This window comes from Malus sylvestris, chromosome 16, assembly GCF_916048215.2.
Source record: "Malus sylvestris chromosome 16, drMalSylv7.2, whole genome shotgun sequence".
NCBI classification, from domain to species: domain Eukaryota; kingdom Viridiplantae; phylum Streptophyta; class Magnoliopsida; order Rosales; family Rosaceae; genus Malus; species Malus sylvestris.
The window spans coordinates 21,089,561-21,115,184 of NC_062275.1; the positions used below are offsets into that span (position 1 = coordinate 21,089,561).

General features: G+C 39.8%; 2 protein-coding genes across 2 annotated transcripts; one reads left to right on the forward strand and one right to left on the reverse strand.

Moving 5' to 3' along the window:
* Positions 1 to 561: 561 nt before the first annotated feature.
* Positions 562 to 25,010, forward strand: LOC126606857 (sugar transport protein MST4-like). The gene is made up of 2 exons (XM_050274244.1): positions 562 to 2,188; positions 24,606 to 25,010. Exon 1 carries the CDS (start codon positions 906 to 908, stop codon positions 1,677 to 1,679), a length of 774 nt encoding a protein of 257 aa, XP_050130201.1. The 5' UTR covers positions 562 to 905; the 3' UTR covers positions 1,680 to 2,188; positions 24,606 to 25,010.
* Positions 12,021 to 13,456, reverse strand: LOC126606859 (uncharacterized). Its single transcript, XM_050274247.1, has one exon. The coding sequence runs from the start codon at positions 12,924 to 12,926 to the stop codon at positions 12,489 to 12,491; it is 438 nt and encodes a 145-aa protein (XP_050130204.1). The 5' UTR covers positions 12,927 to 13,456; the 3' UTR covers positions 12,021 to 12,488.
* Positions 25,011 to 25,624: the final 614 nt, after the last annotated feature.

Below are 25,624 nucleotides of genomic sequence, written 5' to 3' on the forward strand. Positions count from 1 at the left end.
ACAAAAAGCTATGTCGGTTCTCTTTCAATTTTTCATCTCACCACCGTGAAACCTTCACAACCTCACCATTGTCCACTGTGAAATCTGCAAAAAACCCCGCTTCCCCAAGCTCAAACAAAAGGCCCCTCCCCCAGACAACCCATCAAATCCTCCATGGAAAACCGCACCTCGGACTTCCAAGTTGCACCAGTTGACACCACTTCTACGACAATCACCATCAAAGGTATCCTCAGCTTGCTGCTGTAGAATGCCGATGAAAACGACGGCAGACGGCTGATTTCTTTGGGCATGGGCGACCTGACTGCTTTATCTTGCTTCCACACGACGCATGTTTCACAGGAAGCTGTAGTCGATGCCCTCCAATCCGACAAGTTCAATGGCTATGCACCCACTGTTGGTCTTCCTCAAACCAGAAGGCCACGAAGCGTCGGATTCAAGGCAGTACCATGTGGTGGTGAGCACATAGCCCTTCGTAGAGGCTATGGGAGCAGCATGGAGGGCTGTGGATAATTGGTTCTCCACCGTGGATGTCGTCGTTAAGGGTTGCTTGGCTTGCGAGAAGCTCAGATGTGATGGTACAGGGTGTTGGTCTCTATTATCATCAGTGATCCCAGAGTTGGGACTGACCTTCCGGTGAATTTTTTGTCAGTTCGATGGTGTCGCGATTTGGACTGTTGTCGGATAAGTTGAATTGAACTCAGCAGGCTTCCTCTCGCCGTCTCCACAACCCACTTCGCCCAACTCGATTCACCGTCTCAACCACCACCTCAACATCGACCACGAGACCTTCCAGCGCTCAAGAAACCCTAACAATGCCTGTTGTTGGTATTGCCACCGGCAGGAACGGTAAGGCCTATGCCGGAAATCTCACTCCCTAGGTTCTTGTCACATGTATCGTTGCAGCCATGGGTGGTCTGATTTTCAGCTACGATATCAGAATTTCTGGTGGTGTAACGTCTATGGATTCGTTCCTGAAGAAGTTCTTTCTGTCTATGTACCACAAGAAGGAGAAAGACAAGACAAACAACCAGTACTGTCAGTATGATAGTCAAACGTTGACCATGTTCACATCGTCGCTATACTTGGCTACCCTCATATCCTCGATCGTGGCCGCCACCGTGACGAGAAAATTTGACCAGAAACTATCCATGTTGTTCGGCAGTCTGCTATTTTGCTCCGGTGCTATCATCAATGCCGCTGCTAAAGCTATCTGGATGTTGATCCTTGGTCGTATGTTGCTCGGTTTCGGCATCAGATTCTCCAATCAGGTAGACTACTGCTTCATGGTCAACGTCATCTTAGATGCTGACATCAGCTCAACGAGGATAGTAAAGAAAAATGGTAAAACTGCATTACATACAGCTGGAAGGTATGGCTTGCTCGATATTGCGAAAGCACTAATAAAATGGGGTCCAGGAATAGTATGCATAAAGGATAAAAATGGTCAAACTGCACTCCATATTGTTGTAAAAGGCCATTGTACTCCAATTGTAGAGGAGATATTGGACACTGACAGTCCCATACTGAATGAACGTGACAAGAAGGGAAATACAGCTGTGCACATAGCAACAAAGGTTAAGCATCAATCCACGAACTCACTGCTCTGTTGCTTTGAGCTGTCATCCGGAGCTTTACCCAGCAACCATGTGATAAGTTCGATATACTCAACAATATTTTGACCAAACTTTCTTGGTCTCTGGGATTGTTGTTGGTGCAGTCGTGTGAGATGGATCTGTTCATATGTCGAGAAAGCAACAATAAAAGCAACAACGAGCATCACCTCTGACCCAATATGTCGGGAAAGCTTCGAATCCCATGCCCATTTGGCATTGTGCTAATAATGATGACAGCTTACACGACCTAGGGAGGCTCACTCAAGTCAAAAAAGGCAGCATGCTAAAGCTTCGAACCCGAGCAGTTTTTTTGAGACATTTGTTGAATGATGTAATTGATTTTTCTTATCTTTCGGAAACATCTGTATAAACCCCATCAGAGGGTAATATGTATAAACCCTATCAGAGGGTAAAAAAAAAATTAAAAAAAAAAAGGCAAAGCCCAAAATAAATGGGCTGGAATGTTGTGTGGAGGTCGAAGGCCCATAAGCCCAAAATAGCTCCAACCAGGTGATCAAAAGTACGCCCAGTACTACACAATTATTCGACAACCTGCCGCTATTACCACCAACCAGGTGATCAAAAGTACGCTCAGTACTTCAAAATTATTCAGCAACCTACCGCTATTACCACCAACCAGGTGATCAAAAGTACGCTCAGTACTCCAAAATTATCCGGCAACCTGCTGCTATTACCACCAACTAGGTGATGAAATGTACAACCCGTACTTTAATATCATTTGGCAACTAGCCATTCATGCCACCAACTAGGTGATGAAAAGTACAACCCGTACTCCAAATATCATTTGGCAACTAGCCATTCATGACACCAACCAGGTGATAAAATGTACAACCCGTACTTTCCTTCATGCCACCAACCAAGTGATCAAAAGTACGCCCAGTACTCCAAAATATACATGAGCATTACTCATGTCATTCATACATAAACATTCATGAGCATCACTCATGACAATCATACATAAACATTCATGACCATCATTCATATCAACATTCATGAGCATCACTTATGACAACATTCATGAGCATCACTCATGACAACATCCATGAGCATCACTCATGTCAATCAGCTTCAAAAGCTTTATTTATAGAGCTCTAGCTTCAAAAGCTTCATTTATAAAAGCTCCAGCTTCGAAAGCTTCATTTACAAAGCTCTAGCTTCAAAGCTTCACTTGCAAAGCTTCACCTACAAAGCTTCAGCGCAAGGTATACAAATACCACCTCCGAACAACCGCCACTTCGGCCCATCCATGGATTCAATTTGAAGTCTCCAGCCAACAGACTCTATTGACCGAAGACTTGGGGAACTACATTATACACACATTATACACCATATATTAGGCCTCAACTGGGCCTCATGAAAAATACTTGGGGGACTCTAGCTCATATTTATGTATTGAGGAGCGAGCCCTTGTTCTATAAAAGAGACCCCCTCACAATCATTTAAGAGCACCGCCGCCTACTGAGCAACCACATCACCGCAAGCATCAACTCTAGCCCATCATTCATGTATTGAGGAGTAAGCCCTTATTCTATAAAAGGGACTCTTTCACCTTCAAACGCCACAAGCCAAACCAACCAAGGCAACATAAGCCACGAGCCGAGCAGCCTCGCAGCGTGTGCTACTTCTAGTGGAGCATCATTTCAGACTGAGCACTGCCTCATATCGAACGTCAGTTCAAGACAACATCTAGTTACTTCGGCCCACACATGGACTAAATTTCAAGTCTCCAGCCAAAAGACTCTCTTGACTGAAGACTTGGGGGACTACTGTTTATACCATATTTAGGGCCTCGTATTTAGATCTCGTACAAATACTCGAGGGACTTAAATGTAATTATGTGATAAAGGAAGGGGCAAATATGTAATAAGTGAGGAGTCCTTATTCTATAAAAGGACCTCTCACCCTCACAATTAAGGGATGCCATTTCTAAGGCCAATTCCTATGCGCTCTCCCCCCTCTCAAAGCTCTCACTCTTAGAGCTCTCTCTCCCTCAGATAAATACATAATCAGTGTGGACGTAGCCCAAACCTTGGGGTGAACCATGATACATCTCGTGTTATTTACATTTCTTGCAGATTCACGGTCGGATTTACGTTGTTCCAAGACCTCCGGTTTTGTGCATCAACATACTTTAAATCTCTTTTTCGGCTTTCAACATCGTATATTTGGGCATGGTTTGGTGGGAGTCGTTTAGGACTCTTAAACATTATTATTATTATTATTATTATTTTAACAAATGGCATTATTTACACTAAGGGGATGTGGGAGTGAGTTAAGCCTCACAATGGGCTAGCAATAATATGGTTCAAATTTGCATTTGGCGAGAACCGAACTTAAGACTCTCACTTACAAGTAAAAAGGAATATCACTAGACCGTAGTACTAAATGACATGACTCTTAATTATTTGGACTCAGATTATGCAAATCCCTTAATTTCTGCAATTATCTCATCAGTTAACAAGGCTTACCACAATTCTCTCACATCTTTATCTGTCTCTTGATGTCCAATCTACTTAACCTTTTTGTACATTCAGTGTGACAATACAAATTGAAATTTGAAACATGGTTGTTAATATCTTTGGGCCTAAAATGACAACTTGGGTCGAGAAGGGTTAACCCGAGAATAACAATTCTCGGTCCAGTAAATATCCTTCAGGCTAGTGGGCTTTTAGCTCACTAATAGGATCAGTTCAACTGAATCCTCATGAAGGTAGAACTATAAAGAGATTAAGGATGGGATGGCTCGGTCGAGTCCTACACAAATTAAAATTGCCAAAGCTCAAAATAAGTCTTGGATAAATTTGAATTATCCCGAGGATTAGAGTGCCTACGTGATTGGATAAAGATGAATGAATCTCATAATGAGATTAGGTTCTAATTCATAGTTGGAATCAAAGAAGCCAAGACTCGATGAAGATGAAGTATTGGCTAGGAAAGGATAAAGGGAATATTGAAGCAAATATGAAGCAAACACAATCCCCTCAAGACTCTATATCGCCAGGCTTGTTTATCATGGAAGCCTCGCCTCTAAATAGAGGAAGCTCTGCAACTGTAAAAGCCATTTCAACTCAATAAACGATACCAAAAACACTCTATGTGAAGCCTTCTCACATCCATGAGAAAAACACTAACTATCCAACCCTCCCATCAACACATCTTTAGTTTGGACAAGTGAACAACACTGTGTTGACATCCAAGAACATCGTAAGTTTGGATTAACAGCACTGAAGCCGTGGAACCAGGTGATTCAGAAGCACCTTCAATTAGGATAATTAACCTTGTCTTCGGGTTCTAGAATCCCCAAGGCCGAGACGCATTCCTTCCTCAGCCGTAATTGCTTGAGTGCAGAAGTCGGCACCGCATTCGACACCACCACCACATCTATTCTACTCGTCCAACAGAGCTTGGTTATGAGTTGGTATGCTCGCATTCACAAGAAGGATGTAGTTAGCTCATAATTATTTGATCTACGTGCTACATATACTTTGTAATTTCTAAGTTCAACAACAACACAAATTAGATTGTCATATCTTTGATTCAACTAATAGTTGTCGGATGACAACACAAGTTTTTACCTCAGCCTCTATTTATTATTATTTTTAGTCTCAAAACAGTTGAAAACAAAAGATCAGTCTGTGGGAATGAAATTGTTATTTCTGATTAACTTTTTTTAATGACGTTTATATTGTTAAATTATATGATTCTAGTGTTCTCCTAATCAGTAACAATATATACAATTAGTATGCAACGTACAAATAATGAAGTATGGTCGAAATAATTTGCGAGCTATTAATGAAAAGAGCAAGAAGACAGCTGGTAGACATTGGTGACCATGATGAGTAATTTGGGACTACAAATTCAAACATAAAATTCCCCCCTCATTTGGAATGCTAACTGTAACGATATGTATGAATACACCAAAGAACATGGCTATTGCAATATCTAACTCAATTCGCACATGAAAATGCTTAAGGCTTGGTATGACAATATAAACATCGTTTCCATACACTCTGTTCAACAAAAATATCAACAAGCTCTACCATTTACGGGAATAGGTTGAATACGGAGAAATTATTGAGCAGTATACGACTTTCGTCTCTTAAAGATTGGTCACATAACTAACATGTGAGGGTTGAATATGAGACTAGGGTTCATAGGTGGTTGAGGCAGTCGAAAGCGGATCATGCATATAGAAACTGTCACAAATAGCATACTAGATTAAGACCGACTAAGGGGGAAGCTTCGTTGAACTTACAAGAAAGATAATCGAGTTCTTGGATTCGGCGGGAGTAATTTCTCATGCCTTTTCCTCAAGAAAACGTTAAACTGTATAGGCTAGGGCTTCTTCAGACAAGATTTGTTCTAGATAAATCATAAACTTTGGCACCATTATCTCATTTAACTTCAATAAATGTGCTTTCTGACAAGACACTTTCCTTTTAGAGGAAAGTTTTTGGTGAACATATATTTAATCTCGACAGTCTCCTAAACAACAAATGTGTATTCATTAGTAAGCTGATTAAAATAGTTTGTTCACCGGCTCCTTTGACTTAAGTTTGAATTCTCTTCCCGACATTACTGTGATTTAGAACATCTCATTGTCAAAACTGGACGCTTAAAAACGAAACATTTGACATATACGCATACAATACGTTTGATGAGAGCCTCCAGGCCATGACAGTGCTCCTAATCAGTTTTTGTTCAGCATTTGCTCAACATATACAAATCAGCAAATAGGAAAAGAACAATACTGCATTCCAATATAGATGGCCAAGATATAAATAATACGGAACTAGAGTCATTGACAGCCTGGTAGGCTGGTATACATGTGGCTAACAGGGTGGTGTAATTTTAACATATAAACACACTGTTTTAATTAATTAGTATAATTAGAAAGCTAAAGTTGTCAATCATGTTTTAAATTCAATGAAGAAACAACCTGTGTAGATTAACAACCGTAACTTAGGTAACTCAATCCTCCAAGTCATTAAATCTTCCACACATAGATCGAAAACTAGTAGCTACGGTAGAACTTCGCATGTATGCAACTATGCAAGCAGTAGTCGTAATAGAAAAGATCGATTTGCAGAAATTTAATTGCATATCAACGAGCAAGAGCTCCACATAGTGCCTTGGTGTGTTGAGTACACAAAAAAATGGACGGATGCTCGTTGAGGTTTTCAATAGGAAAAACGTGCATGTAGCGCGTTGAATATACCCCGTGTTCCTATCTCTATTAATCCAGGTGTATGTAAGCCATTATCAGAGTTCAGAGACTCAATATATGTTTATTAAACGTACAATCGGCAGAAACTATAGAATTTCGCGTGTCTGCAAGCATAGTTGTATAAACTAAAAAAAACACAAAACATTTGATGGCAGATCAACGGAAAAGCCACGTCGTGCCTTGGTGTGTGTTCATTACACACACACATGAACACGTAGACTTTTGCCTGAGAAAGATAAGATTGTCCTCATTAAATGGGCAGGCTTGTCACATACTCCCACACGCAGCTCACATCCTAAAGTTCCTTGCAACTGAATACGACTGTCCATAGGTCACCCGCCATTGGCAAGAAAAAGTCAAAGCATTAAAGATAATGAGTAATTACCCAAATCTCATCTTTAATACATTCTCAATTAAAGATTAACTCCATTCAAGTAAGTAATCTCGATTTAATTCAATTAGGAATAATTACTCCATTATCTCAAGATATTATCTCCTATTTAATATCTTGAGAATATTCCTCCATAAACCTTGGCCAATAGGATGTTGTCATGTGTAGGGTAAAACCCTAACACTATGGCCACCCCTCTCCTCCTATATATACCCTTTATTCTACCAAATTTCGGTAAGCTTTTGTTACCCTAAAAAGCCCTAAACACTTTACTCTTCCCAGAAAAACTAACTTAGGCATTGGAGATCCATTGGCCTAATGTGTTGATTGTTTTGCAGGTGCATTTTTCGTCAAAGTTAGAAGCGGCGGAAATTTGCATCGACAGGTGGTTCGTTAAGGAGTCCAACAGAAACTTGTATGAAGCAGGTGTATATATCCATGCGTATATTGTGACAACCCATCCCTAATTGTACGTTTTTATTAATTTTAAAAGCGTGAATTTACGAAAATGCCCTTGAGGCAAGGACTTTGACTTCTGTTAACCATCTGTTTGAGAGATATAGGACTTATTATTTTAGCGTACCCACGTAGTACTCGTCATTACGAACGCATAGGCGAAAGCCGTTTGCGAGTCCGGATTATAACGATATAGTTACAGACATTTGAATTTGGTTATTTATATTTTGGTTTATAAGTTAATTGAATTCCCACCTTATGGGAAAGAAGCTCAATCAGATTTTAGGCTTAAATAAGGGGGACCAATCACATAAAATGAAGGAAAGCCTTCAGAAATCAGATCAAAAAAAAAAAAAAAAAAAAGGGAGAACGCTCCCAGCTTTCCCCATCGACCTACCCGTGACCACCCATTTTCCAAGACCGATTCCAACCAACTCCGGTGGATTTTTTTGACGCCACCACCACCATCTTGAAGCTCTCACTCCCCTCTACAAAACCAAACCAAGGACGACCTTTAGAAACCACCATATGTGGCGGGGCGAAGCCACAAAATCCGACCCATCAAAACCGTATCCGGCCACTTTTTTCAAATTTTCGGCAAATCAGCAAAACGATGGTCGATGCCATCACTTGGGCTTTGTAGCCCATCATCCCAAGAGAAAATCCCAACCAACCTTGACCCCGTTGGTCCACCGTAAACGACGAATCGACACCGGGAAGTTTTTGGAACCGCCAACTTTGTGGGCAAAATTGACCACTTTCTGTAAAATTTGAGAATTTTTAGAAATAGTGAAATTTTCCAGCGAACCGTGGCAGCCAGCCACCACAAGCAACGGTGCATGTGGCGACGCCTGGGCCGAGACCCAATCTGACCACCTTAGGCTAATTTTGAAGCCCCGATTCCATATTTTTCATCCGTTGAGTGAAATTACGATGTTTTCATGTGTTTTCATGGGGTTTTTGCATGAATTGACGATCCAATCGTTGGATCGTCACCAAACCATAGTATCTTATAGTATGTAATATTTGAGGATCATAGGAACTTACGGATAGGGAAACTGACGTACGGATCTTCCCGAATTGAATTTGTTAGTTCACAAACTAAAGTGTTGACCTCCATAATGTGAATCTTTGGAAGTTACGGATTGGAAATCTGAGGTGCGGATCTTCCAGATTGAGTTATGTAGGGTTGTGGACCCTACCGTTGACCTTTGACCGACTGTTGACTTTTGGTCAATGAGTTTTAAATCATTCTAGAATGCCCTTGGGGATGTGTTTTATGTCAATTGTGTGTTTTATCGATAAGAATCCCGAGTTGTGATTTGATATTTATTCTAGGCGACGTTTGTTCGTGACGTCTTGATATTCGTGCTAGGGAGTTATAGCACGAACTCCAAGTGAGTGGGCAGTTTATTTTTATATCTATATGTATTTATAGTTTCCAAAATTGCATAAATACATCACTTTATGTATATATTGCCAAGTAATTGATAAGTGCGATATAATTGTGATAAATGATGCTATATGGTTGAGATATTACTATCATGACATTCATACATATTTGTATATGCTCATCTTGCTGCATCGGTGTTAGTACTCGCCCCAGGGCCAGGGCCAGTCCTTCTTATGTATGTTCACATCACACTGTTCTCTCTCCTTGGATCCAAGTTAGGTGTCAGTCATGTCGAGTAGATTGCATTAGGCAATCCGACTTGTATGTGACCGTGCTCCTGCACCAGCCTTCACGTGATAGTAGTACTAGAGCATATTGATTACACCCAGTCCTGTTCGTGTCAGAAATTATCTGTTCAAACTCGTGTGTTGGCCTAGATGGATGAGCACTTAGTTATACTTGATTATCACATGATTATATTATTGTGGCATTTGATACATCATGACTTGGCATATTTCTGGTTATAATACTATTATAAAGTTGTTGATTTATTGTTTACATACCTACGTAGTATATTTTAAAGAAACTATACTTATTTTACGAAGAGGGGTTAATATATTCAGAAATAAATGTTTTTACAAAACGTTGTTTTACTGACCCACTCAACTTTCTTTTTTGCCCCTCCAGGTTTAGTAGCTGTGCTTGCGTGTAAACGAGGGCTCTAGCAAGATCTTAGTAGATGGGTACCTTAGTGGTATAACCCTCACCCTAATTACTGTACTGTTCTTATGCTCTACCATCACTTGTGAAATGGGTACAATCCCGCTCACCTGCGCACTCTTTTGTTTTAGGTACTTTTAGGTTTAAATTTATTCACTTTTTTACATCACTTACCCTTATAGTTACGTCACCTTATGGTGATGGCCAGCATACTTCGACCTTCCTAGGTCGGGGTGTGTCATATATCTTATTGAATGATGAGTATTTAAGTTATTATTCGAGTTCAAGGGCCGGAAACTATATATTGAACATGCAAAAGACAGCAAGCATATATGTTGCTCACGCTCTAATCAATCACAACCAGCTACAAGTGAAACCAACAATGTCCAACCCTTTTAATTTTTTTCATACAATACCTGTAATAATTGTGGAGCAAAAAATAATCTAGAAAAATATGGAGGTGACATGTGAATTCTTGGGTAAAAAAGATAAAATTATCCTTGAGGCATACCAGAATTCCTACACGCAAGTAGCGGACAATCACAACTCAATCAAGGTCAAAAGTGATCAAAATAGGTATTTATTCAAAACCTATTTCATCCATCCTCATCAAATCATCCCCACAAGGCAACCTTCAATTATTCATTCAAAATAAGATTAATTACCTAAATTAATTGATTAATTTCTTAATTAATTAATTAATTTCCTAATTGATTTCAAGATATTATTTTGACATAATATCTTGCAGTTACACCCAAAAACCACCATAAGTGGCCGGACCCCTTTTCTCCAAATAGGGGCCGGCCGCACCCTATAAATAGCTCTCATTTCTCCCAAAAACCTAATTTCAACTCTCTTACTAAATTCTCCAAATTTCTCTAAACATTTTTCCCTCAAAAATTCTAACTTTGACATCAAAGGTTTTTCGGCCAAAGCCCCCCCCCCCCAATTCATCGTGGGCTCGTGAGGCTTTTGGCCTTGACCTAAGATGTGAATTGTTTTGCAAGTGCATTTTCGTCCAAGAAGAAGAAGGTAAAAATTTGCATCCACAATAATCCAATGCCAAGCCAAGTGCATATACGTACGTACATACATACATACATACATACATACATATATATATATATATATATGCAGTGGCGAAGCCACTTGAGGGTGAGGAGTGGGCATTAAAAATATCAAAAAAACACACAAAAGGGGGACCACTCATTCCCCCCCCCCCCCATTAACTCTCACAATTCACTTCCCTACTTCCCACCCCACTTTCATGCCTTCTGCCTTATTTTAATTTAAATTATTAATTCGTAATTTAACATAACCATTTGCTTAATTAACATTCTTTATAAGAATTACAGTGTAATATACATAATAATTATTGATATGAATCATTGATTATTGATGAATAAGTGGATATGTTAGTTCTTGCTTGGAATTTAAAGAATTGAATCTTGATGCATATTTTTACGTGAATTTTTTTGCAATTTGATCTTCGACTGAGACTAGCTTTTCACCAAATCCTTCATTTTTGCTGCTAATTTCACTATGGGAGTCAGATTGGTCCTCAAAATCGTAGATTTTTAGGCAAAATTTAGCTACCATTATTCGAAAGAGTTCAAATTTTGTTAAAATTTGATGCTTGAAGGGGGTTGACGCATCAACTATTGGTTAAAGTTGCACTTTTTTATCTTGAAAGAAAAAGTTAACAAGGTTCACTGTTTTCACTTTTGGCATATCACACTAGAGTTCCTTGTATCAAATATAGGCTTCGTTTAGATCCTAGGATTGGATTTGAATGGACAAACATGTAAATTCAGTCCTCTAAACCAAATGAGGCCATATAATATTATGATCAAAGATATGGGCATCACTGCAATGCCCCCTTCATTTAAAGCTATCAATGAGCAGCAAATTTACGGCATAAAGTCTTGTTGGCAACAATTGTAACTTGTTTGTCTTGATAAATATATGAACAAATTTAATGTTGTCTACTATATAAAAGAATTTGGTTGTCTACATTTAGTTTGGAACCCTTCTCTTTTAAATTTGCCCCCCCTTTTTGGCTTCGCCACTGTATATATGTGTGTATATATTTGTACGTAACGTGCCCAAATCACACGTGCATGATGCATGCGAGGATATGTGCAGGCATTCATCCTACAATATTATGAAGTCAAAACAAAAAACAAACCCAAATAAAAATAACAATGAAGGAAAAATATATATGCAAAATCCTAACTAGATGAGATTAAACAAGTTAACTAACAACAAAGCACCGAAATTCGAAGGGGTGGACTCCATTTCGGTGTTCTCTCTAAATTGCTTGATCATCATCGTCATCCTACAAATAAAAACAACAAAACAAAACACAGAGATAATATTATCACCACCAACAGATTCTAGAGAGAGAGAGAGAGACAGAGACAGAGAGAGAGATCTAGAGAGAGAAAGAGTCACGGTCGCGTGATTTGGTTTCGATCCTCACTCGCCACCTTCAGACTCACTCGCTCAATATTCACGAATCATGCACTTTTGCTTCGAGAACTCCCAACTTCTCTTTACTACCAACTACTACAGTAGCTGACGTTGATCGAAACCGGCATCCATCCAATCTTGCTGTGCCACGTCTCCACCCCACGCAAACACCCTACGCCCTACCGGATCCTAGTCCTACCACAAGCACTGTCCCATCTGAATCCATTTCGCCAGTTGCGTCGGGTTTACAATCCCCGGAATGTGGGCCCCATCCGTCTTCAGTAAGCTCGCCACCTCAGAGTAACTCTCCTGCGCTGCGCCCGTACCAGCTCCTTGTCCGGATTCGATCGGCTTCCCCGCCAGCGGAACTGCCTCATCTCCAGCCGGGTCGAACTTCTGACCAAACAGTGTGCCCTTGGTTAAAAACTCGTACGCCATGTAGCCGGCCAGAAGTCGATTGGACGACGGCGCCGAAGATGTCGTTTTGCTCCGAGCCCTTGGAAACGTCGTTGTGCTTGGAGCCTTTGGAGCCTTCGGAGCCGGTTGTTTAAAGCCGTTCGATGAGCTCTCCTTTCGCTTTCTGGGCTGGACAGGTGGCAGAATCCTACGGCTGTGGTTTTGCTGGAAATTCATCGTCTAAGCATTATTTTCAAAACTCCATGCCACGTCAGCAAACGAATTTCGAAATGGAAAAACCTCCAGCGGATAAAACCGGCAATTGGAAATTTGTTGTCGGGGGCAAAAGGCAAAAACCAGGGTACTGGGTTCCTTTTGGAAACGTCGGGGTGGGGAATTGTAGTGGTAGAAATGTAATTTCACAAAAAGGAATTTTAAAGAAAGAAAAGGAAAATTCAGATTAAAAAAAAGATAAATAATAAATAAAAATGGTAAATTACGAAATGAAAGGAGGTGTTTGGGGTTTGGGATTTGGGGGGGGGGTAGGCTAGAGGTTGAAGCTGGACAGGTGAAAGCGGATCTGGATAGCTGTTACCCGAATCGAATCGGGGCGACGGATCAGATTGCATGTACGGAGGAGTGAGAGGAGGGGCCGCCGGAATACGGCGGGGAATGGGCGGATGCGGTGGTTGAGAAGACAGAAAAGAAAGGGAGGAAAATGGATGATTGGGGATTATAAAGAGGATGGGGGAGAGACAAGGGGCGTGATTCATGGATTTATATGAATTTTGATAGTACATATGCCCCAGGTTTTAAGGGAATTAACTTAAATGCCATTGTGAGTTTCAAATGACTAAAATTCTCTTAAATTTGTAATTGGAAATTGGAATTCTGCAGCGTCTGAGTATGGGCCGCCTATTTATTGTACTTTCCCAACAAGGAAAATGCGACCATACCCATATACTTATGGCTAATGCTACCGTAGGGATGGACAACGGTTATGGTAGGCGGGTAACCGCGGTTATTTACTCATAACTGTTTATACTCATGCACGCATAACCGTTTACCCGTTGGGTAATTGCCTAAATGGTTTTACCCATACTCATAACCGTTTATAAACAGTTAACCATACACATAACCGCATACCCATTTAACTGTAATCGTTTAATATCCGTTTACCCATTTACCCTTTTCAACTCGTTTATCTTTTTTTTTTTTACCATTACCCCTTTTTCACCCGTCTGCATGTTTTTTAAGAACTTGAAAATTAAAAAAAAAAAATTGTCATAATTTTCTTTTTTTTGACAATTAAACACCATTATAGGTACATTCATTATACATTTTCGTATTTTAATTTTTTAAGTTCTTATACCATTCAAATAATTGAAATAATAGTTTATGGACGATATTTTTAACTGTTACCAATGAAGGTAAATATAATATTTGCTAAGTATTATTGGGTTACAAAAATTGTTTAGAAGACATTTCTGTCAAAGCATTTCTGTCAATTTCACGGTTACCCACAAAGAATTTAAATTAATTTGGCGAATTCCTTGATGATGAGAATCATCATTCTTGTAGCAGTGTTATTGAGAGAAAGACCGATGAATTCCTTGCTAATTCATGGTTTGTGTTAGTTTTACATATATAAAATAAATGGGTAAACAATTACCCGTTTATAACCGCGGTTAATACCCATAATCGCCCATTTAAATTTCGTTGGTAAACAGTTATACCCATAACCGTTTATTTATCTAAACGGTTACCCATAACCGTAAACGTTTAATTTAAATAGGCGGGTAACCGTGGTTACCCATAACCAATGGGTATTTGCCCATCCCTAATGCTACATAATCTAAATTGGTAGATAAATTTTTAAAAATTAAAAGATATGAAAGTTGATGATTGGTTAAAAAGTTAAGCATTGATAAACGTGCTCATTCATATTGATCACACATCATTTAGTTTGTAAATTTTAACTCTAAATTTGATATCCTTAGCATTACCCTAAATTTATGCGACTGCTAAGCACAATTGCTCGCACACACGAATAAATTTTCAGTTTGTCAAGATTATGATCTCGTACACCAATTGTCACAATAAAAATGGTTGAATACAAAAAAATAAAAAATAAAAAATAAATAAACTACTTGTATTATAACATTGTGTGAACCAGACCTATTTCCAACCCACTAAAAAAATCTCTTGACGCACAAGAGTTTGTCCGCTATAGTTATAACTGAGTTTCTTAAAGTGTGAAGGACATGTCTCCCTGAAAAAAAAAAAAAATGATTGCAAGAAAAGAGTATTATTTTCATCCATTAATTATTTCAACAATTAATGATTTCTTTTAAATGAAAACTAATGGAAAGAGTTTAAAAATTTTAAGTTTTAACAATAAGGACAAAATAAATGATAAAATGAATAGTGCCAAGATTAACATTTTAGTGTAAAAATGTGATTTTTTGTTAAAATGAACAGTACATGGAATTTTTCGTTAAAAATCTCCTTTTTTAAAGGTGGGTTCACAGTAATTTTGGATATGGCATGCTTAGAAGGTAAATATGGGAAATTAACTAGGGGAAGGCTTGTTTATCTTATACCCCATTGATTATGATTCATATTACTTCCCGCTAGGGCTGGGCAAACGGGTCCTGGACCCGCGGGTAGGGGCGGGTAGGGGCGGGTAATACGGGTACAGGCCGGGTACGAGCCGGTTCTTAGTTTTGTAAAAATAGATCGGGGCGGGGCGGGCCGGATAATTGAAGGTTTAGGGGCGGGCCGGTTCCAAAATTATAGGATCCGCGGGTACCTGGACCGACCCGTTTGTGTTAGATTGGACGGACGAGATTTAATATCATCTCTCCATCCAATCTCAACCGTCAGTTCAAGTTTTCAACTTTCAATTCAACCCTAGCCAACCTTCCCCGAGTCCCGACTCCCGAGTTCCAGAAGCATCCATCCTCAGCCTCAACAGCCATCTCCCTGAGTCCCTCTCGGATTCTCAGACTCCATCTCCCTGAGTCCCTCTCCCTATCCCTGATCCCTCTCCCTCGAATCCCTCTCCCTATCCCTTCCCTCGACTCCGACTCACAGTGCTCACCTCACCACTCTCACGGCGCTGTCGCGAGTCGCGACCAACATCATCACCCCCCATCACCACATCCGCCGTCGCAACCACCATCATCACCCCATCACCATCGTCGAGGACACTGCTACTACCAGTACCAAGGCAAGTACCAACCATCATCCCTCTAAAATTTAGGTATTTTTGAATTAGGTTTTACTATTAATGTGAATTTCTGGTGTAGGGATTTTTAGGGGTTTTAAGTTAGAATTTGTAGAATTTGTAGATTGATTGAGCTAAGAAGAAGAATCCGTCAGACGAAATCTCACTGACCGGAGCGCCCAATCCAATGGCGATTTCCGTGATGGCGTTCGCGATTCCTTGTCTCAGCTCTGACCGTAGGGCTCACATAGTTGCGACGGCGACATCATCCTCTTCTTCTTGTTCAAAGCTGTCCTCCTTGACTTCTCTACGATTTCCATCACACCTTCGACATGTTCAGATCGGAACACGGGACTCACGGCCTCGGATTCTTCCTCCGGTAATCAATTTTCCGATTTTGTAGTTTCGCAGTTTGTTTGTTTCCCGACAAAATCAAGGAAAATATTTAAAATTTCTGGAGCTCGCAAGTTAAATTCCTTTTCTGAAATTTGTCTAGTGGATTAAATTGCAAAATTTTAATTTAGGGAGCAAAGCATACAACTAGAAATCTTATTGTTATCATATTTATGGCAAGAAACCAATTGCTTTGTATTTCTTTGCCCTTTCCGTTTCCTCTAAGTTGTGAGAAAACCACATGGGTTGGTTTTTCGGGTTTTCGAAATTAAAGTCTTTTCGGGAGAGAAATATAATTCATAGTGAAGTGCAGGTAAAGTAAACTGTTAGTGAGATACCCATATGGTGAATTTGTGCAAAATCTGCACAAATGCAGTGTCACTGTGATTGTGCAGTTGCAAATTGCAATCTGAGCAGTTTGCAATCTGTGCTGTTAAAAAAAAAAAAAAAAAAGAAAAGGGTACCCGTGGACCCGGCCCGAATCGGCCCGTTTCAACCGGGCCGGGTAATGTGCGGTTCCTATACTAGAAAATCCAATCCCCGCCCCGTCCCGGCCCGTTTCGTTTAAGCTCCGATTCCTACAAACTTAGGTTCGGCCCGGCCCGCCCCGGCTCGTGCCCAGCCCTACTTCCCACACCAATTCATGACTCTAAAATATGATTAACAACCACTCACTTGGCCGACCATTATTAGAAATATGAATGGTTGGGTGCCAAAAGTTACAAGCAAAAAATAAGAACTTGGCTAGGGTACATGCATTTATTTAATACATCCATCATCTAACGGTCATATTTGATATTTTCTCATCTTTTTATTGCATATTTGACCGTTAGATGCCAAATGTATAACGTAAATGCATGTATCGTAGCAGTCCCTCTTAATGGGCTAAATGTCATTTAGTCTTTTGTCGTTATTGTCTTCTTCTTTAGTAGATGCCACAAATTCTTCAAAGTTTTTTAGTAGTTGGTCCAATGAAGAAGCCTTAAGATTTAAGGTACCGTTTGGTACATGGGATGGAATGGAACGCAATGGGACAGAACGCACTCGTCCCATATTTGGTGCACCAAATTGTATAGGACACGTTGTCCCGTGAAATGATTTGTAGTCATTTTGTTTGTTCCACCTTCCCCATTGGAACGACTTGTTCCAGCCATGGAACACAAAATTATAAATTTTTAGACAACAATACCCCTTCTCGTTTTCATTAATTCCACTATCTACCCTCCATCTCTCCAGTAGCCTCCTCCTTCTCCACCACAAACCCAACAAACCCATCCGAACCCAACCCTACCTTCCTCTAGCCGCCTCCCTCATCCTTGCTTGTCCCACGACGAGATTGTCGCTAGCGATGCCCAAGACTTGCATAGCAAGCACCGCCTAGCCTTTTCCGACAATGATGAGGCCATCAAAAAGTCGTCCAAGCGCCACAAGCACCATCACCACCGCCGCCATCGTCATCGTCTCAGCAGCAAAAAGCGCGAAGAGGAGACCAAGGTTGTCTTTGATGATGTCGAAGCTCCTCCACCGCCGCCTGTTCAATCCCTCCGCACTCCACCTTCTTCTCCGACGCCGCCACCATAGCCAGGCAGTTATTGTAAGCCTAGGGAGGACGATGATGACACTGCATAAATTGATTAAAACGAATTTGAGGGAGTTGGAATTTTTGGTGGGCTGGGGGACGTTGAGGGAGGAATTGGAAAATGGGTACTTTGAGTGAGTTAAGTTGTCAACGACTAAGAAGAATCTACGATAGAAATGGTTGATCTGGGTGAAGAAGAAGATGATGGCGTGGGTTGATCCGAATTGGGAAATTGGGTTTTGATCTGAAATGTTGAAAATAGAGGTTAAGTGGGTTTGGAATGAGAGTCTGAGTTTTTGTATTATATTTTTTTTATGCACGTGGGTAAGTTAGTCATTTATCTTTTGGTTCCATTTGCCATACGCTTACCAAACGCAGAACAGAACAACCGTCTCATTCCATCCTGCGCGTACCAAACATAACATCGAACCTCTGTTCTGTCCCATCTGCATACCAAGCGCTACCTAAGGTACCGTTTGGTTCGCAGACGGGACGAAACGGGACAGGACAGGACGGAACAGGACAGAACGGATGATGTAAATATTGAAAAAGATAAGGAGAAATTTTGTCATAAAATGTTATAAATTTGTGTTCCACGGATGTGAAACGGGTCGTTCCAGGGGAAAGAGGTGGAACGAAAAATCAGCCAAATTTCGTCCCATGGGACAATCCGTTCCACAATTTTTAGGCGCATCAAACGTGAGACAAAACAGCTCGTCCCGTTCCGTCCCGTCCCGTCCCACGTACCAAACGGTACCTAAGAGCACTAATTACTGATGTGCACTATGAAGTGTTTTTGAGTTTTACTTTACCTCTGAAACTTATTTTGTGTTAGCTTGCCCTCTAATATTTTTTCGTTCATGTTGCTGACGTGGCACCAGGTGGTAAAAAAAGAGGACATTTTCGTCTTTTACCTACTCCAACTCGGCTGCCGACGTGAACACTCAATACAAGTCTCCCTTCTCCTTCTCTTTGGTTCATTTCATTCTCTCTCTCCCCTTGCTGCCTTGTTCATCTTTCATCTTCTCCTTCTCTTCATCATTTAAGATTAGAAATATTATTCACCTTCCTTCCCCACCCAAACAAACAAACAAAAAAAATTAATGGAAAACAATTTCATTCAATTTATGAACAATGGCCACTTTCGAATCATTTTCCGGCCAAACCACTGCGAGTTAGCTATCAAAAAAGGTACCATTCTCTTTGTCTTGTCGAGAAGTATGATTTTCGTTTTTGAATCACTCGATTTCGTTCAGTATTAATGAAGTTATGAACGTTTAAAGTTACCAAGTTTCCAGTGAGTTTTCAAGTTTTCACTTGGACCAGTCAACTTTGAGGCTATTTTCCGGCCATCTCCGGCAACCATTGGGCTTTGAAATGGTATAATCGTATTCTACACTTTCCTATCTTCATTTTGATATATTATGGGTCGAATTTGGTTAATAAATGATTGAGTTACGAAGCTTTGAAAATTGTCCAAACTTTCGGCTAAGAACTCCAGGACACTTACTCAAATAATAAACTCACATAGGCATTTCAACTTCATTCTGGCCACCATCGTGTGATTCACTAGCGCCAAGAATCGAACCTATAATGTATCATGTACAATACGGACATAAATTTCGTCCCCAACCCCTGAGCCACCCCATGGTGGTTGGTGAACATTACCTCTATGAATTTTGTCAATTTTCGTGTTTGTTATTCTCATCAAATTATAAATATCCCAACACCCTTGAGTCGTATGAATTGTATGAACCAAAGCTATGAGTTTTGTGAATTTCAAAATAAAGGGGATGGAAATTGACCATCCTTCAAGAAGTGGAGGGAAGAAAAAGGAGAAGGAAAGGAAGCTGGAAAAGTATGAGATTTGTTCTCTTCATGAGATTTGTTCTCTTCCAACTTCTCACCTTAAGTATTCAAGTCATAGTTTGAATTGCATGGACCAGAAACTATTGTCCAAGCTCCAACATCAAATAGTGATGTATATAGCGTCCGGGATTTTTGATAGGAGATGCTTAAGGATGAAACAAACTCCTAAGCACAATACTGGTCCAAATTAGGGGACTGAGAAAAAACATGATATAGCCTCGAAGAAGGGGTATAAGAACTAAAAACTAGGAAGGACGCATGACATGTGGCCACCATTCAAGGTCAAAATTCGATCAAAATAGAGCCAGTTAAGTTGTTATTTTATAATTAATAAGAGGTATTTTTTTCACTCTAAAACATTTTTATGCATTTTTTAAAGTTAAATGCAGAAGACTACTTTGAAGTACTAACGCTTTAGCTTATATAATAATAGTCATTATCTGTTGGCATGAGATTTCCAACAAATGTAACATCCATTTGTGAAGTTTTAAAACCCGATAACTACAAATTCGTACCATTAAAGTTTAGTCGACCTTGAATATTTAGTACTATTATTTACTGGTATTCTTTTTTATTTGTAATTGAAAAGTTTTAAGTTTAAATCTCTTAAATGACGAGTTTGCAATCAATTTATTCATTCACTCTTTAGTCTAAATATATCATTGTATCAAAAAGTTTAATCAATTCTTCATTCCAAGAGAAAAAAAAGAAGAGCTTTTTTGTCTTGGCAAACTACCATAGTAACAAAAAATAACAATGCATGTAATAATACCGCATGCCAAAATAATCTCATTAATTGTACGAAATTTCATATAGCCTTACTGTTATTAAGTGGGAAAAATATTATTAGGGTTTAGGATACATTCATGCTTATTGCATATGATGCGAATTAGTAGTGTGGAGCAAAAAATAATCAAGAAAAATATAGAGGCGACACATGGGTTCTAGGGTTAAAAGGACAAAATTACCCTCAAGGCACACTGGGATTTCTACGCACGAACAATGGGCAATCATCCCTCAACCAAGTCAAAAGTGCCCAAAATAGGTAATAATTCAAAACCTATTTCATCAATCCTCATCAAATCATCTCCACAAGATAACTCCCAAATCATTCCTCTTTTATTATATTAATTAGTTAATCAATTAGAAAATTATTCTATTAATTAGCTAATTAATTGATTTATTATTCAATTATTCGTAATTAGCTACAAATCATGAACCTCATCCAAAATACCAACCAAGTGGTCGGCCCTCCTCCTCCTAAAGGGGCCGGCCACACCCCTATAAATACTACATCATTCTCTCCAAAACTCAATTCCAACTTTCTTGCAAAATTCTCTAAATTCTCCAAACACTTTTCACTCAAAATTCTAACTTTGGCATCGGAGGTTCTTCAGGCCAAAGCCCCCCTCCCCCAAATTCATTATGGGCACGTGAGGCTCTTGGCCTTGACCTAAGGTGTTAATTGTTTTGTATGTGTAATTTTGTCCAAGAAGGAGAAGGCAGAAATTTGCATCCACAAGTAGTATGACAATATTGCATGTCATATATCTATATGTACAACATGTCAAGCATCTAGCTTAAGACCATCTCCAATCCTTAGGGATAAAGTTTAAAAATTTAAGCTAGAAAATTTTAAGCCATAACCTAGAAACTGTTTTTTTTTTCTCCAATCCTTATGGCTTAAAATTTTAGTCCAAGATTATTAAACAATGATTTTAGCCTAACTTAAATTTTTTTGGTAACTTTTTTGAAAATAAAATTTATATAGATTATCCTTATATATTTTCATGAACATTATAATATAAAAATATTTAAATTTCAATAAGTAATTAAAAATCATACAATACATAGGTATTTATAAAGTTTTAAGTTAAATTTGATTTAAATAATTTTCTTAAATAATTTTAGATGTTAGCAATTAATTTTGGACAGTCAAACTTTTTTACCATTAGATTTGATCTCATTTGATCATAGCCGTAAGATTATAAGTGAAAAACAAAAAAAATGTTTGAAATATGACAGTTTGGTGGGTCTAGAATAATTTAAGCTAGGCTTAAATCCTGGAGGGAATATAACCAAGAGATGTATTTTCTCCTCAGGACTTATTTTAGCCTATGATTTGGAGATCATCTAAGAATATTAGTGGACTAGAATTTTGTTTTATACATTTGAATGATTTTTTTACGGATGTTTTTTAAACATGTTTATACCATATTTAGGGCCTCCGTATTTAGATCTCGTACAAATACTCAGGGAACTTAAATGTAATTATGTGATAAAGGAAGGGGCAAATATGTAATAAGTGAGGAGCCCTTATTCTATAAAAGGACTCTTCACCCTCACAATTAGAGGAGGCCAATTCCTAGGCCCTCTCACCTTCTCTCAAAGTCTCTCCTAGCTAGAGCAAAGCTCTCACACTCTCTCCCTCACAAATACTCGAAATACAATCAGTGTAGACGTAGCCCAAACCTTGTGGTGAACCATGATACATCTTGTGTTATTTACATTTCTTGCAGATTCACGGTCGGATTTACGTTGTTCCAAGACCTCCGGTTTTGTGCATCAACATTTAACGTCGTCTGTAGGAACAGACATGAAAAGCTATGTCGGTTCTCTTTCATTTTTTCATCTCATCACCGTGAACCTGCAGAAACCCAAGAACCAAACACCTGCATAGTCACTGCAAAACCCAGGTCTTTCGCTTCAGTTCCCGGTCACGATGGCATCGATGGAAACACAGTCACATTCCTTCTTTCTCTCTCTTCTCTCAGTCAGTTGCACATAGAAACCAAAACAAAAAGGATCTGAGACCGTGACACAATGCAAGCTGGGCAATGGAAAAAAAACATCGTGCTGGGGTCAAGGGGAGATATATGACTGCTATTTATGGGCCTGGACAATGTTGGCAAGAAAAAGAGGAATTGGCAGAGAAGGTGGAGGAGACAGAGACTACTTGCCACTACCTGCAACTCGTTGGCTTTTCTGGTTTTTCGCGTTGGTTGAGCTTTTCATGCTGCTTTGTTAGTGTGCCTTCTTTCCCTTCTTTCATCCTCAAACGACCTCGTTTCGTCCCTTTCTTTCCTTCTTATTTTCCTTCTCGGAGACTTGAATAAAATGGCAGTGAAATTCATTCCTTTTGTCTGATCAATATAGAAAATTTTAAATCGAGATTTTTGGCTGGCGAAATTTTGATCATTTTTTTTTGAGAAGGACGACGGCAGCAATGATGAATTCGACTCGGATCGAAATGCAGGAGTCGAGCATTGACACGGATAAGCTGAGCTACGAGATATTCTTGATATTTGAGAGCAAGTTCCTGTTTGGCTACGACAATCAGAAGCTCTGGGTTCCCAAACAGGTCTCTCCGTCCCCCACGTCGGTCCTCAACTCCAAACTCGGCCGATTTTCAAGGCCGACGACACATGGCACTTCATCTCTGATCACGGGAAGAGCTTGTTGAACAATAACCGCTCCTCCACCTCCACTTCCTCCCCTGATTTTTTGCGTCGCCTCATTCGAGGTTCTGGTTCAGGTTCGGGTTTAACGGGGTCCACCACGGCCTGTTTAACGGGGTCCGCCACCGCCAGGCACTTGCTAAAACAGAAGAATGTTGAATCGGTGCTCTTTGGCTGTAAGAGGATCGGCGAGCAGAGCAATTTCGAGAATCTCGATTGGTTTGCCTGAGAACTGGTGCTTGAGCATCAGATGAGGAGTTGCAGAATAGCTCCCACTGTTGCCTTCAAGCAAGCTGCTCCTAAAACAAGTTAGAACTTAAGGAGCTCAGTTGCTGGACAAAATCACTCAGCTTTTTGGCAGTTGGTGACTAGGGTAGAAGGAGTGGTTACAATCAATCCCAAGTTGCTTTTCAGATGGACCCATATCATGGAGCTGAAGTTCAATGTCGTCGTGGACAGAGAAATTGATAAAAGAAAATAAGATTTTTTTTATCTGACGAATTAATGTGTCGACCACCAACTCAAAAAGAAAGAGACACCATCATAAAAAAAAAAAAAAAAACAGGCAAAAGCAATCATCCACTAGCAGTGGCACAGGTACTACCAACGGGTCCTCCACGAACTCCAACCATGCACTCACCTGTTATATATATTATCTCCACTGCAATTATTTGCTGCAACTATACAAAGCTTGCATGTGCCCATATCCGAACAACATGCAATTATATGGCGTACAAGCAGGCAGGTGAGACCCTCTGTTTTCGATGCAAATCTACTGCAACGCCGAGTCAAAGGGTCCGACTCAGAACCAGCTGTCCAAGAAAAGCAAGTAGATTTAGCCCTCCAGTTTCGCCAAGAGACAGAGACAAAGACGCAGTGGAAAGCAAAAGGAAAAGAGAAAAAGAGAAAGAAATTGAGTGGGAAAAGCAAAAGCAAAGCAGAAAAACAAAAGTAAGGAATAAACATCCCACCAGAATGATGTAATTTACTTTATTTATTTTTGAATGATGTAATATATTTTTTGTATCTTTCGGAGATATTTGTATAAACTCCATCAGAGGGTAATAAAAAAAATTTTAAAAATTAAAAATAAAAATTTAAAAATTTAAAAAAAAAGGGCAAAGCCTAAAATAAATGGGCTGGAATGTTGTGTAAAGGGCGAAGACCCATAAGCCTAAAATAACTCCAACCAGGCGATCAACAGTACGCCCAGTAATCCACAATTATTTGACAACCTGCCACTATTACCACCAACCAGGTGATCAAAAGTACGCCCAGTACTTCAAAATTATTCAACAACCTGCCACTATTACCACCAACCAGATGATCAAAAGTACGCCCAATACTCCAAAATTATTCAGCAACCTGCCGCTATTACCACTAACCAGCTGATCAAAAGTACGCCCAGTACTCCAAAATTATTCGGCAACCTGCCGCTATTACCACTAACCAGGTGATGAAATGTACAACCCGTACTCTAATATCATTTGGCAACTAGCCATTCATGTCACCAACCAGGTGATGAAATGTACAACCCGTACTCTCCTTCATGCCACCAACCAGGTGATCAAAAGTACGTCCAGTACTCCAAATTATACATGAGCATTACTCATGTCATTCATACATAAACATTCATGAGCATCACTCATGACAATCATACATAAACATTCATGACTATCATTCATGTCAACATTCATGAGCATCACTCATGACAACATCCATGAGCATCACTCATGTCAATCAACATAAACATTCATAAGCATCACTCAGGTCAATCAGCTTCAAAAGCTTCATTTACAGAGCTGTAGCTTCAAAAGCTTCATTTACAAAGGCTCCAGCTTTGAAAGCTTCATTTGCAGAGCTCTAGCTTCAAAGCTTCACTTGTAAAGCTTCACCTACAAAGCTTCAGTGCAGGGTATACAAATACCGCCTCCGAACAACTGCCACTTCGGCCCATACATGGATTCAATTTGAAGTCTCCAGCCAACAGACTCTATTGATCGAAAACTTGGGGGACTACATTATGTACCATATATTGGGCCTCAACTGGGCCTCATGAAAAATACTTGGGGGACTTGGCCCACTATTTATGTATTAAGGAGCGAGCCCTTATTCTATAAAAGGGACTCCCCCACTTTCATTAGAGAGCACCCATTATTCATGTACTGAGGAGCGAGCCCTTATTTTATAAAAGGGACTCTCTCACATTCATTAGAGAGCAACGCCGCCAGCTGAGCAACCGCATCGCCGCGAGCATCACTCTTAGCCCATCACTTATGTATTGATGAGCAAGCCCTTAATCTATAAAAGGGACTCCATCACCTTCATTAGAAAGCAACGCCGCCAGCTGAGCAACTGCCTCGCCGCGAGCATCACTCCTAACCCATCACTTATGTATTGATGAGCG

Bases quoted from the DNA above. Each gene is read 5' to 3' on its own strand.
- LOC126606857 (XM_050274244.1), top strand. From the start codon at position 906: ATGGGTGGTCTGATTTTCAGCTACGATATCAGAATTTCTGGTGGTGTA.
- LOC126606859 (XM_050274247.1), bottom strand. From the start codon at position 12,926: ATGAATTTCCAGCAAAACCACAGCCGTAGGATTCTGCCACCTGTCCAG.